Source organism: Octodon degus, unplaced genomic scaffold, assembly GCF_000260255.1.
Source record: "Octodon degus isolate 3935 unplaced genomic scaffold, OctDeg1.0 scaffold00092, whole genome shotgun sequence".
NCBI lineage: Eukaryota > Metazoa > Chordata > Mammalia > Rodentia > Octodontidae > Octodon > Octodon degus.
The window spans coordinates 9,004,179-9,018,487 of NW_004524668.1; the positions used below are offsets into that span (position 1 = coordinate 9,004,179).

Sequence of the window (14,309 nt, forward strand, 5' to 3'; positions counted from 1 at the left end):
GGAGCAAGGGTCTGAGTTCAATCCCCGGTTCCGCAAAAAAAAATAAAATAAAATAAAAGTTCTTTGGGGTGGGGGAGATGGCTGAATGGAATAAGCGCTTGCCTGGCAAGCGCAAGGGCCTGAGTTCAATACCTGGTTCTACCAAAAAAAAAAAAAAAATTTTTTTTTTCTTTCTTTTTTCTTTTTCTTTTTTCCTTTTATGGTGCCAAAGACACAGACCAAGGCTGACAGCACTCCCAGGAGGTCAGTCGATGAGCACTTGTGAGCCTATGCTTTGTTAGGGTGCTGAGGGCAGGCGAGGAGGGGACGGAAGCGGCCTGTGGCCGGGCCAACCCGTTGCCTGTCCTGCCAATGGCACGGCCTCTCTGGTTCCCACATTCACAGGCTCTTTTTTCGGGCCAGAACAATCAGCTGGGCCACGGGACGGGCACGTGTGCACAACACACACACACACACACACACACACACACGCCTGAGTTCTTTGTGCTTCTGTCCTGCCTGTTAATCCTCTGGGAAGAACTCACAGGGCCAGGGAGATGGCTCAGTTGAGTAAGCACTTCCCTGCCAAGTGCAAGGGCCCAAGTTCAATCAATCCCCAGTTCTGCAAAAAAAAAAAAGAAAAGAAAAGAACTCAGAAGCTGGACCCTCCTGGCTCCCACCAGCAGAGAGTCACATGGGGGTGGGGTGGGGATGGGGGTGGGGGTGGGGGTGGGGTGTTGGGGCTCAGGCCTGTCTCCTAGCCAATTCTCTCTTCTCAATCTCAGATTTTATTCTATTATTATCATTATTATTTTGGTTTTTTTTATGCATAACAATTAGTCTTTATTTCTATAACTGGTCACATAGTGACAGTGGACATTTTTAACCTATCTTCATCCACTGTCCATTTACTATTCCATTTCCCTTCGGCAAGCACCTTACGTGGCTGTGATTCTTCACTTGGTGGTATGATCCAGGCCTTTTTGCCTGAAGGGTTCGGGACACCAGTAGTCCTGCCTAGGTTGGGCTGTTGTAGTTTTCCAACCTATTTAAATTGCTGCCATGCAGTTGGCTGATCTCTCTAAGGTATGGCACCATCTTGGGGCTTCAGTGGTGGCCTTGGCTGCCGGCAATTATTTTGGTTTTTTGAGTCAAGGTCTCACTATGTAGTTCAGGATGGTTTTGAACTCACTGTGTAGCCCAGGCTGGCCTTGAGCTCGTGGTGATCCTCCTGCCTCAGCCTCCCAAGGGCTGGGATTACAGGTGTGCACCAGTGCTTATTTTATTTTATTTTTTTTAATTTTTTATTTTTATTTGTGTGTGTGTGTGTGTGTGTGTGTGTGTGGCCAGCTCAGCCCACCAGGGGGCGGGGCTGGCTGGCATGTGGTGCTGGGGGATTGAACCAAGGTCCCTGTGCTTTGCTAAGCTTGTTCTAAATAGGTGCTTTAGACCACTGAGCCATCTCACCAGCCCCACCAGTGCTTATTTTAAAGAATGTGCACAATACAGAAGTGGTGAAGGGGTTACCGTGACCCCACAATTGCACTCCACTGCATGGACCCAAGAGAAATGGAAATACAGAAACAAAAGCCTGGCCTGGCATGTCCCACACACCTACAATCCTAGTTTGTTTGGGTTTTTTGCAGAACTGGGGATTGAACTCAGGCCCTTGTGCTTGCCAGGGAAGCACTTACTCTACTGAGCCATCTCCCTGGACCCAAACCTAGCATTTGGGAAGCTGAGGCAGGAGGATCTCTGTGAGTTCTAGGCAAGTCTGGACTTTATAGCCAGACTATCTCAAAACAAAAGGAAACCCACAAAAACCTGCACCTGAGCTAGGCCTGGTGGCTGTCCCTGTAATCCCAACACTGTGGGAGGCTGATGCAGGAAGACTGAACTCTAGCCCAGGCTGCAAACAAAGAAACAAATAACCCCACCACTACCACCACCTGAACAGGGACAGCAGCACTAGTACTCATAATAACCCCAGTAGAGAAGCCACCTGTGTTCCATGGGGGGGGGGGCGCAAAGGAAAGGATACACAGCAGGGCGCTTCATGCTCAGACAATGGAGTGTTATTTCAGAGTGGGAAGGAATGTAGTTGTGACACGTGCCCCAGTGCAGGTAAACCTAGAAGACAGCTCAGCTGGAAGCCAGTCTCAAGACCACAGGCTGTGTGGCTGTTTATCAGATGCCCCGAGGAGAGGAGGCAGATCCACAGAAAGGGACAGATGAACAGCCCCCAGGGCCAGCAGGATGGGGTGATGGATAATGGCCGTGGGGTAGGTGTTCTTTTTGAATGTTTCCTTTATTTCTTTTTTTTATGGTCAGCTCAGCCTACCCTGTGGGCGGGGCTGGCTGGCATGTGGTGCTGGGGATCAAACTGAGGTCCTTGCATGCTTGCCTAAGCAGGCGCTTTAGACCACTGAGCTATCTCACCAGCCCCTGGGTGTTCTTTTTGGAATCATCAAAATGTTCTGCCGGGTACATACCTACTATAATCCTAGTACTCACTGGGGAGGCTTAGGCAGGAGGATTGCGGCAAGTCTGAGGCCAACGTGGGACACGTAGTAAGTTCAAGACCAGCCTGGGCTACATAGCAAGACCTTGTCTCGAAAGAAAAACAAAACAAGACATGATTGCTTTTCATAATTTAAATAGATAATTAAATAAATGATCTACACATGGAAATGGATGCCAGTAGTTGAGTTACTGCAATAAGCTTCACCTCTCTTTTTTTCTTTTTTCTTTTGGCCAAACCGGGGATTGAACTCAGGCCTTTGCACTTGCCAGGCAAGTGCTTATTCTACTGAGCCATCTCCCCAGCCCCTTTTCTTCTTTTTGAAAGAGTTCAGGCTGGCCTTGTGCTCACTTTTGTAGCCCCCCAGGTTGGTCTCCAACTTGCAGTGATCCTCCTGTCAACCTCCAGCATGCTGGAATTATAGGTGTGCACTACCTGCTGGGTTCCCAGACTGGCGCAGCATGGCGGGGCCAGGGATTGGACTTGGGTCCTTGCGCTTGCCAGGTAGGTGCTTATGCCTCTGAGCTATCCCCCCAGCCCCTCACCTCTTTTCTTTGGCTTCCTGAGACAGGATCTTGCTATGTATTCCAGGCTGACCTCAAACTCACTATGTAGCCCAGGATGGCCTCAAACTTATTTATTTTTTTGGTGAAACCAGGGATTGAACTCAGGCCTTTGCGCTTGACAGGGAAGCGCTTATACCCCTGAGCCATCTCCCCTGCCCCTATGATTTTTATTTTATTTTATTTATTTATTTTTTATTTTTTTGGTGGAATCGGGGATTGAACTCAGGGCCTTGCACAAGCGCTTATTCTACTGAACCGTCCCCAAACATTTTTTGCCTCAAACTTTTGATCCTCCTGCTTCTGCCTTCTGAGTGCTGGGATTGCAGATGGGCTCCGTCCTATTCTTAGACGCACACCCCCCCTTTTTTTTTCCCTTTATTTTGAGGGGTGGCAGAATCAGGGATTGAACTCAGGCCCTTGAGCTTGCCAGGCAAGAGCTTATTCTTTTTTTTTTTGGTGGAACTGGGGATTGAACTCAGGCCCTTGAGCTCGCCAGAGAAGCACTTATTCCACTGAGCCATCTCCCCAGCCCCTGCAAGAGCTTATTCTACTGAGATATCTCCCCGGCCCCCAGCCCCTATTATTATTATTTATTTATTTATTTTTTGCAGAACCGGGGATTGAACTCAGGCTCTTGAGCTTGCCAGGCAAGCGCTTATTCTACTGAGCCATCTCCCCAGCCCTTATTATTATTATTATTATTATTATTATTATTATTATTATTATTTTGTTTTTGGTGTTGAGGACCAAACCCAGGGCTTCCACCTTGCTAGGCAAGCATTCTACCTTTGAGCCAAATCCCCAGCCACTATTGTTATTTTTAATACGGGGTTTCAGTCCAAACTGACCCTAAACTTGCTATGTGGTCTTGGTTGGCCTCAAACATGAGCTCCTCCTGCTTCCGCCTCCTGAGTGCTGGGGTTGTGTGATTTTCTTCAATTTTTTCCCCCTACAATCTTTAAGCAATGCCAGGGATAGAACGTAGGAAGTGCTGTAGCGTCGAGCTGGACGCTCAGCCCCACCATGCGCTTCAGGCCACCCAGCTAGAGCTGGTCGTTGTGGCTGTCACTGCTGGGCATGCTGCAGCGATCTCTAGCTACACTGGTCTGCTACAGGACACGGCTGCCCTTCTGTCTTCTGCACTGCCACACCTTAGCACTGGCGCCTTGCAGGTGCTACATCCCAGGTGCCCTGGGGTGGCCGCACTTGGCCTATTGCTCTGATCCTCCATTCAGGCCACTGGCCACACGATGGGCTGCTGTGGCTGGGCAGCCGTGAGTTCCCCGTATCTGATCATCCCCTGGGGAGAAGGAGAGGGAATGTGGCGCTGGGCACTGGAGCATGTGGCTGTTCACAGTTGCCTGCTGCAGTGGCCAGGTCAGACTCGGCCCAGACAGCCTGGGCAATGGAAACTCCCCAGGGTGCAGAAGGGGGCAGGGCAGGGCAGGGCAGGAAGCCAGCCCGGCCCCAGGAAGCTGCCGCCATCTGGCTGCCCGCCCATTTCCCCGCCTGGCTTGCTCTTTGTTTTTGTCCTCCTCTTCCCCCTGCCCCCCCCCCGCAGGTTTGTGGCCCCCACCGGCATCACAGGTGCACCAGAAGACAACAGAGAGCAGAGACCCAGGAAGGGTGAGGCCGGACGCCCGGGGTGTGGCCAGTCAGCTGCGTGAGCTCCCTCTAGGCTCTGGGAGCCACTTCTTGCCCTGTAGTCCTCACAGCGATCCTCCCACCTCGGCCTCGGGAGTGCTGGGATACAGGTGTGCACCTCCGGGCCAGCCCCGCTGAGCTCCACGGCCTGCAGGTCTCTCAGTCTTGGAGCCCCCAGGGCTCAGGTTCCGCCCCCCTCCACCCCCAACCTATAACCTCCTCCTATGCCTGGCTGCTGCTGGCTCTGCACACTAGCCTGCACGGCTCCGCCAAACAGCGCCCTGGAGGCTGCATAGGTCACCCTTGCCGGTCCCTCCCTTTGTCTCAGGAGGCAAAGCTGCCCTGCCAGTGCGTTGTGTCTCCCCTGCACCCACCTCTCCCTCCTCCCCTTGTTTTCTTGTGCAACTGGGGAATCAAACCCACAGGCGCTCTACCATGGAGCTGTGTTCCCAGCTCTTTTTACTTTTTTTTTTTTTTTTTTTTGAGACAGGGTCTCACTAAGTGGCCCAGGCAGGACTTGAACTGGAGATCCTCCTACCTCAGCCTCCAAAGCACACCACACAGGGCTCATTGGCACCCCCCTGAACACTGCGTGCTGTCGAATGGGGCAGAGAGCAGAGGAAACAGTCCCCAGGGGGACGCCTACTGCTGGGCAGCAGGGGCAGGCGGTGGAGACAGGGAAGTCCAGGCTGAGTCGAAAGTGAGGGATGTGGTCCCCGGTGGGATGCCGGTGCAGGACCTGCACCACTCGGTCAGAAGCCACTCTGATGTCACTGTGGAGGTCCAACCCTTCCATAGGAACCAGGTGACCATGGGCAGTGCCCAGGACCCTGGACCGGACTGCTGTGACTGTGAAAGCCATCGGTGTCCCCCTTACCAAGGAGTCCCAGTCCCACATGGGCCACCTCATCCTGCTGCTATGCAGCTATCTGATGGGCAGAGTTGTCCTTCACTCCCACCAGCACCCCAACATGAACACCCTTCTTGAGGCCGCGTGGGTGCACCCCTCTCATCCTCGCACTTGAGAGGCTGAGGCAGGAGGGTTGCTTTGAGTTCCAGGCCAGCCTGGGCTACACAGGGAATTCAAGGCCAGCCTGGGTTACATGAAACTTGCCGCCCAAAAAACTCTTAATAAAAATTGTGAGGGGCTGGGGAGGTGGCTCAGTGGAATAAACGCTTCCCTGGCAAGTGCAAGGGCCTGAGTTCAATCCCTGGTTCCACAAAAATAAATAAATAAATAAACAAACAAACAAACAATAAATAATAAAACTGTGATGGGGGCTGGTGAGATGGCTCAGTGGTCTAAAGCACCTACTTAGAACAAGCTTAGCAAAAACAGAGGGACTGCAGTTCAATCCCCCAGCACCACATGCCAGCCAGCCCCGTCCCCTGGTGGGCTGAGCTGGCCACACACACACACACACACACACACACACAAATAAATTAATTAATTTTAAAAAATTGTGTTAGTTGATACATTGTGTCAACTTTTCCGATTCAGCTCCGGCAGATCTCAGCATGGTCCTCGCCCTGCAGGTGGGCAGGGCCCAGGAATGGAGAAAGGCAGGAAGCCCCCCTGCCTGGTTTCCTGCCCTTCAGCCCCGCTTCCGTGGAGAGGTCTGTCTTCCGAGGAGCTTGACCTTCACGGCCGCGCCACTTTGGAGGAGCTCTGATCTTCACTGTGGAGCGCTGGTCTTCGCAGTCCGCGCAGAATGAGCGCCGCTGCTGCTCCTCCTCCTCCTCTGGTCTTCATTGTTCTCTGCCGCATAAACTGCTGTTGTTTGCCTTGGAGCCAGCGGAATATGGTCTGAACCCTCCAGTAACAGTGAGCTAAATAAACCTTTCCTTCCTTCATTTTGAGTGTTGGGTATTTGTCCCAGCAACGAATAAAAAGAAACTAAGACAAACATGATGCAATAAACTATTTTATTGATCCGAAAGAAAGAGGAGCCTTCTGGGAACTGTACCCAGCTCTAAGGGCAGCCAGGAACGAAAGCATCAGACGTCCTCCTGCAGAGAAAGCACAGCTGGCTTTGCAGGGCAGGTGAGGATCACTACCCAACTTCCCAGCTCCCTGAATTCGTGTCTTCCGCCAGAAGACACCAGGGCCTACTAGAGGCACCTCCCCGGGGGAAGGAGGACAGCTCACTTGCACACAGGAGGGAGGTCTGTGATCCTAACAGGATTTTTGTGTTTTAAATACATGTGGGCCACATATGGTGGCACGCCTGGGATCCCAGCACTTGGGAGGTTGAGGCAGGAGGATCCAGCCTGAACTGCATAGCGAGCCCCTGTCCCAAGTGCTGTCTGGCAAATGCAAGGTCCCCAGTTCGATCCTTGGTACCTCAAAAAAAAAAAAAAAGGCACTGGGCATTGAACCACAACCCCATGTCCCACACGCAGGCACACCTGAGGCCCTTTTTGAAGACAGCTTCAGTAAGTCACCAGGTTGGTAGTTACTGGGCTGGGCTCGAACTTGTGATCCTCCTGCCTCAGCTTTCCAGATTGCTGGGACAAGGGCAGAGCGGCCACCAAGGCTCAGCTGCAGCAGGTGCAGTTGGTGAGAAGCGTGGGAACCCGGGGGCCACTCGTTCCTGTGCCCGCGGCGCCCTCTAGCGGTCATTTGCTGCACTAGTCTTGGGGCGTCTGAGTCCTCAACTGCCCAGGGGTTGCAGATCCCAGGGCCGCCTCCCAGGATCCTAGGCAGGAGACGGTTCCCACTGTGGGCTCCTGCAGCATGTGGCCACTTTCTCAACTCCTCCGCCACACCTCTGTACAAATACAGCTTTGTTTTGGTGCGGGAGAAAGAACCCAGGCCCCGCGGTCGAGATAGGTATTTTTATTTAATTTTGTCTGAGACAGGATCTGGCTAAGTAGTTCAGACTGGCCTTGAGCTCATTTTGTAGCCCAGGCTGGTCTCAAACGTGCAAAGATCCTCCTGCCTCAGCCTCCCTAGTGCTGGGATCATAGGCGTGCATTACCACCCCAGCTCTAGAGATGGACATAGACACAGATAGAGATATTATTCATGGGCCTCAGGAGATTCTTTATGAAGCCATGACCTGAAGGCTGGAGGCAGGAGGATTGCCTAACGCCAAAGTTATTATGGGATACATAGTGAGGTCCTGTTTCAAAACAAACAAATAAAAAAGAAACAAAAGCTGGGACATAACCGGAAGAATCACAACCCAAAGTCATATGTTTGACTTTTTTTTTTTTTTTTCTTTTTGGCGGAACCGGGGATTGAACTCAGGCCCTTGCCCTTGCGCTTGCCAGGGAAGTGCTTATTCCACCGAGCCATCGCCCCGGCCCCAGCATTAAGCCCTTCTATCCACACGTCCGGGGCTCATGGTCCCCACTGGTGTAGCAGGGGAGCCAGCCTCCGGGGAAGTTGGGTGTTGGTGACCCTAGTCTCCCCTGCTAGTGTCCAGCCCGCTCAGGGAGGTGGCTCGGTTTTAGGGGGAAGGAGGTGTGGGCACTTTGGGACCCTCAGGCCACAGCGAGTAGCTAGCTGTTCACACTTTAATGTTCTGGAGTCAGGTTCTTGCTATTTGGTTAGACTGACATCAAACTCAAAGCGACCCTCCTGCCTCAGCCTTCTGAGTGCTGGAGCTACAGCGGGTGTCGCCATGCGTGGCTCTACATGCATCCTGCAGGGCGGGCAGACTGGCATCACCTGCACGAGGTCACAGATGGCGCAGAGGGGCTTCTTGTCAGTATGTGTTTATTCGCAGTGGGAGGAAAACACCGCTCAGGCCAAGGTGACGGCGCGGGTCCGTGGCTCAGAGATGACAGCAGGTGAGCCTGGGACAGGGGAGGCGAGGGTGGCACTGCGGTCAGGGGTGCCTGCGTTCTGGCCCGGGCGTTAGGGCCTCTGCGAAATGTTCCCAGGCCAGGGACCTGGCTTTTTGCTGGCGCAGGAGTGCAAGGGAAAATCCCTTGGGAAGGGGGGAAGTGGTCTGGTTTGTTCTGCACGGTGTCATATAAGTTATGAAGTAACAAAAGCGATGTTCCTTTCCTTAGAAGGGAAGCTGGGCTGGGGGCACTCCGCCCTGCGGCAGGCTGAGACAGGAGGATCACCCTAGCCCAGACAACTCAGCGAGACCCTGTTTCAAAATTTATTTATTTTTATTTTTCACCAGGAATCAAACTCAGAACCTTGAGCTCACCAGGCAAGCATTTGTACTACTGAGCTACAACCCTGGCTCTGCATTTAAAAATTTTATAAAGGGCTGGAACGGGCCTAGCAGGGTGTAGGACACAGGCCCCAGGCCCCAGGCCCCGGTGTGACTTGGAGGGCAGTGCTGGCAGTGGGTGACAGACCCCACCCAGGAGCACAGGACACTGGGCCCAGCCCCAAGGGCTGCGGCCGCCTGGCTGTCTGTGGTCCTTCGTCTCCTGCCCAGGCCCAGGGACACCCAAGATACGTCGCAGGCACCAGGAGGACATCTGCAAGGCCAGGGCAGATCTCAATATGCCGAGAACACTAAGGAGAGAAGTTCTCACCTAAATCATGTCATGCAAGTCTCATGATATTTTTTATTTTTCTTTTTTTGGTGGAACCAGGGATTGAACTCAGAGCTTTGTGTTTGCCAGGCAAGCACTTATTCTTTTCAGTCTCCCCAGCGCTGGATTACAGGCATGTACCACCATGCCATCTCTGTGGCTGGCTCAGTGTGCCCAGGGTTGGGGGCGGGCCAGCGTGACCTGCGGTACTGGGGATCGAACCTTGGTCCCTATGCTTGCCTAAGCGGGCACTTAGTCCGCTGAGCTATCTTGACAGCCTCCTCACAATTTTTTTTGGTGGAACCGGGGATTGAACTCAGGCCCTTGCGCTTTCCAGGGAAGCGCTTATTCTACTGAGCCATCTCCCCGGTCCCTCCTCCTCACAATTTCAAACACCACTTTTATTCTGGTAACTGGCACTTGAATCTGGGGCCTTTCCACTAAGCTGTGTTAACTTTTTTATTTTTACTTATTTTGATTTTTTGAGACAGGGTCTCACTATGCGGCCCAGGCTGGCCTCAGACTCACAGTGATGCTCCTGCCTCAGCCTCCCCAGGGTTTGGATTATAGGTGCGTGTAATGACGCCTGGCCCTATTTTTCATTTTGAGACAGGGTCTCACTAAATTACTAAATTGTCCAGGCTGGGCTTGTACTTGCCATCCTCCTGCCTCAGCCTCCCAGGGCTGGGATTACAGGCCCGTGTCACTATGGATCTCTAGAAAAAACACTCAGCGACTTTGGAGCTTTCCCTGCATGCACTGCTGGCCCAGCACCCTTGGGACAGGTACCACTGGGAGACCAGTGGCCGGAAAAGGGTTGGTCCAGAGGTCGGAGGGGCTCTGGGTGTGATGTCCAAGGTGCAAAGGCTGCTGGTGCCCACACCAAAGCACAGCTGGAAGCTGGGGCCCCAGCGCCCTGCAGGGGTGTGGAAGGAAAGGGGGGAGCGGGTCAGGGAGGGAAACTGAGGCAGGGGGCGCGGCGGGCTGGCAGGGTCTCAGCAGCAGCCTGCAGCGCTGCGCTTCACGTGGCACGGCTTGCAGAAGAGGTGGTCGTTCAGCGGGTAGCAGCCCTGGTCTGTGGGCTCTATAGACAGGGGGACACTGCAGTCCTGTGGGGACAAAGGCATGCGTGGGTGTCCCTGGGGGGGTGGCACCAGGAGGAACCAGACCCTCCCCGCCCCACCCTCTCCGCTGGGCTTTGGTCCCCAGGGAGGTGGGGGTGAAGGTAGAGTCCCTGTGGCAGAAGCAGGGACACTTGAAAACGGGTCTGAAAAAAAAAAAGGCCGGGGAGATGGCTCAGTGGAATAAGCGCTTCCCTGGCAAGCGCAAGGGCCTGAGTTCAATCCCTGGTTCTGAAAAAAAAAAGAAAAAAAGAAAAAAGAAAAAGAAAACAGGTCTGAAGGGATCACAGTGTTAGGGTACGTGAGCCTGCACAACCCTGGAGCCTGCGGGGAAACTGAGGTGCAGCGGGGGTGAGGCTGCCCCAGGCCACGTGGATGGTTGTGGATGTTTCCAGGCTGAATTGTTTTGTGTTTTTGGGATTATGTGGAGGGCCTTCACACTGGGCTGCACCCCTGGGCTTTTATAAAATTCTGAACAAGGATCTGGCTAAATTGCCCAGGCTCCCGTAAAATAAATAAATAAGTAAATTCAAGAAAATGGGGCCGGGGAGATGGCTCAGTAGAATAAGCGCTTCCCTGGCAAGCGCAAGGGTCTGAGTTCAATCCCCGGTTCCAAATAAAAATAAAAATAAATACATAAATAAATACATAAATAAATAAATTGCCCAGGCTGGGCTCAAAGTTTTTTTTTTTTGGTGGAACCCAGAATTCAACTCAGACCCTTGCACTTGCCAGGGAAGCGCTTATTCCACTGAGCCATCTCCCCGGCCCCTGGGCTCAAACTTGTGATTCCCCCTACCTCAGCCTCCCAGAATGCCAGGCTTATAGGCACCCACCCCGGCATGGGGTAGGGGACCGGGGCCTGCCCTCACTTCCTGCCCCCCTCATTTGGGGGCTGCACACGCGGCTAACAGGGAACCCATCACAGGGCCAGGTCACACAGATCAGCCTCCTCTGTGGCCGGCTGGAAGGGCACCCTCGTGTGGCTGCTCTGTGCAACTCCACCCTAAGTCTGGAGGAAAACGGCCCCTAAGCCCCCGGATCTGTAGCTGTCATTCACGGCAGCCACCTGATCCTGAACTGTAGCCACATACAGCGAGGACGCAGAGGACCCAAGAGCAAAGCAGTTCACCTTCCCAGCGCCCTGGCGGCCTGGGCCCCAGAACGGGTTCACACAGACACAGCAGTGTTTAGAATAACTAATACGCTGACCAAGGGCAGCTGGGACTTCTGTCAAGGGCCCCCCAGCGCCGTCACCATCAGCAGTGAAGACAGAAATGTCAGGGGTAGCCAGGCTGGTGGCGCACACCTGTCCTCCCAGGGCTCGGGAGGCTGAGGCAGGAGGCTTGCTCCCAGTTCAGGCTATCCTGGGCTGTAGGATGAGACAGACAAACAATAGGGAAGGCAGCAGCCGAGTGGCCTCCCAGGCTCAGCCTGGCCCCTGCCACCCTGTGGCCTCCCTGGCCGGGTGCCAGGCCCTTCCCTTCTGTGGCCACACAGTGGCTCACTCGCTTCCCTTGGCCGGAGGTGGGGTGGGTCTTCTTCTGGAAAACCACTCACCCCTAGACTGTGTCTCAAGGTTGCCTTCCCCGAGCTCCTCGCTGCCTTCCCCACCCAAAGCATTTCCTCGAGCTCCTTCCCAGCACCTGGAGGGGACCCCTCTGCACCTGCGGTGACAGGACCTGTCTGTTGCCTGAGTTCTGCCTCCCAGCCCACCCCAGGAGCCGTCGATCCAGGCATCCCAGCCCCTAGCCCCAGATACAGTGAGAGGCCTTCCCAGGGACCACGGCTCCCTGCAAGGGTTTTCTTTCTCTCCCCTGGACTCGTGAATAGGAAGAACAAAAAGAGCCAGCTTTCCGTGCCCAAGCACTGCTGGGCTTGAACTGCAGTCTTCCTGCTCAGCCTCCCAGAATAGTCATGAACACAATTCTAATCGTCAGGCTGCCTGTAACTGTGCCGTCCTTCACTCTGAGCAGAGAAGGCCAGCTTGCGTGACAGCAGGTCCCAGGCCTCAAGGCCAAGCTCATGCAGGTGCCGCAGCCCCAGCCTGGCAGAAGCGCTCACCTCGCATCTGTAGCAGCTCTCGTGGAAGTTCCTCCCCATGCACTCGATTTTGAAGGCGTCCTTCCCGTCCCGGGGGATGATGGGATTCTCACAGATGCTGCACACCGGGGCGAATTTCCTAGACGAAGCAAACTGAGTGAGGCGGCCGCAGAAGTGAGCGACACGACGGGGCTGCTGAGGTCCTCCTGAGTCAGAGACTGCACTGTGCTGCTGCTGTGTGCAGCGGAGCAGGGCCAGGGCTGGGGCAGAGCCACAGCCACCAGGGCTTCGTGCGTGCGTGCATGTGTGTGTGTGTGTGACAGCACTGGAGGTAAGGAGCAGCACACGTGTGTGTATGTGTGCAAGTGTGTGCGTGCGAGTGTGCATAAACTGAGAAATGCGCTTGTGGGCCTGGTCTCTTCTCACTGGTCTATTAGACACCACTTTGTTTTTTCTGCAAGGACTGGGGTTTGTACTTGGGGCCTTTGCACTCAACAACACCCTCAGTCTGTCTGTCTGTCTCTTTCTTTTGGTACTAGAGATTGAACTTGGGACCTTGCACTTGCCAGGCAGGCGCTTAAACCACTGAGCTATAACCCCAGGCCCCCCCCTTTTTTGAGGCAATTTCATTATTAAATTGTTAGGTGTAACCCAGGCTGGGCTCGAACCTTTGATCCCCTGCCCCAGCCTCTTAGAGTGCTGGGGTTACAGCCCTGTATCCCAGGCAGCCAGTCTTGAATGGATGCTTTATGCTCACCAGTAATGGATGTGGAGTCCTCAAGTGTTACGTGCCTCAGCTTGCAGGTTTATTTTATTTTTTTTAGCTTGCAAGTTTAATAAAATGGGCCCCTTCATGGGAAGGGTGGGTCTGAGGATGAGAGGCCGCGGCCTTACCTATAGAAGTCGTCCAGGCAGTACACCTGGTCCTGGCCATCCAGGGCGAAGCTCTCGGCGCCGATGCACCGGGCGCAGGTCACGCATGTGAAGCAGGCTGGGTGGAAGGCCTGGCCCAGGGCCCTGATGATGTGCTCGCGGACCACCTCGCCGCACTTGCCACACTTCTCCAGGGTGTCCTGGGCAGAGGGCTGAGGGTCACACACACACCCCCCCCGCAGCATCCCATCCCAGGCCCTGCTGTCAGGGGCCCCTGGCGGCCAGCGGAGCGGGCAAAGCATACTTTCAGCTCCCCTATCTATTGTTATTTTTTTAATTCACTTTTGGATTTCGAGACAAGGTCTCATTGTGCAGCTCAGGATGGCCTTAGACTCCAAATGGAGGAGATCCTCCTGCCTCAGCCTCCCAGGACTGCAGGCATGTACCCCCAAGCTAGGCTAAATCTCCCAGCCCAGCACTTTCCTTGTGGGGTGTCAGCTTCAGGGAATGGAATCATGTGACCCCGCCAAGCACCCAGCTCCTGCAGTGGGTACCTGGTAGCACAGTTCACAGAGGGGCCGCCCGTCCTTCTGGTAGAAGCTCTGCCCGGCCAGCTGGCGGCGGCAGGTGCGGCAGGTGAAGCACTGGGCGTGGTACTGCTTCTTCATGGCCTCTACCGCCAGCTCCCGGGGGGACACGGTCTTGTGGCAGAAGGCACAGACATCTGGGGGAGAGGGGCACAGCTTGTCACCAGCCAGCCTGGAGGACTGGGCCCAGGCTCACCCAGCCCTGGGCTTCTTTATCTGACAACTACCAATGGTCCAAGGAGCATTAGAAAGAGACAGCACTGGGAGTGGTGATGCAGCCTGTCATCCCAGCAGTAGGGAGGCCGAGGCAGGAGGATGGCTGCGAGTTCGAGACCAGCCTGGGCTGTAAAGTGAGCTCAAGCCCAGCCTGAAATGCTAGTGATGGCCTGTCTCAAAAAGATGAAAGAGGGGGCCTGCCCCTTAGCTCAGTCCTTCAAGTGGCTGCTTCAACAAAGCAGTCAGGCTCAGG

At 54.2% G+C, this 14,309-nt stretch overlaps 1 protein-coding gene across 1 annotated transcript in view; it reads right to left on the reverse strand.

The window, feature by feature from the left end:
* Positions 1 to 9,855: 9,855 nt before the first annotated feature.
* Positions 9,856 to 14,309, reverse strand: part of Fblim1 (filamin binding LIM protein 1) — a 21,312-nt gene continuing 16,858 nt past the window's right edge. Inside the window, exons 3-6 of the mRNA XM_004637703.2 lie at positions 13,808 to 13,977; positions 13,275 to 13,453; positions 12,402 to 12,519; positions 9,856 to 10,325 (exon numbers count right to left, since the gene is read on the reverse strand). Of these exons, the coding sequence (XP_004637760.1) occupies positions 10,212 to 10,325; positions 12,402 to 12,519; positions 13,275 to 13,453; positions 13,808 to 13,977 (581 nt within the window). The 3' untranslated portion in view covers positions 9,856 to 10,211. The remainder of the gene's footprint in view (positions 10,326 to 12,401; positions 12,520 to 13,274; positions 13,454 to 13,807; positions 13,978 to 14,309) is intronic.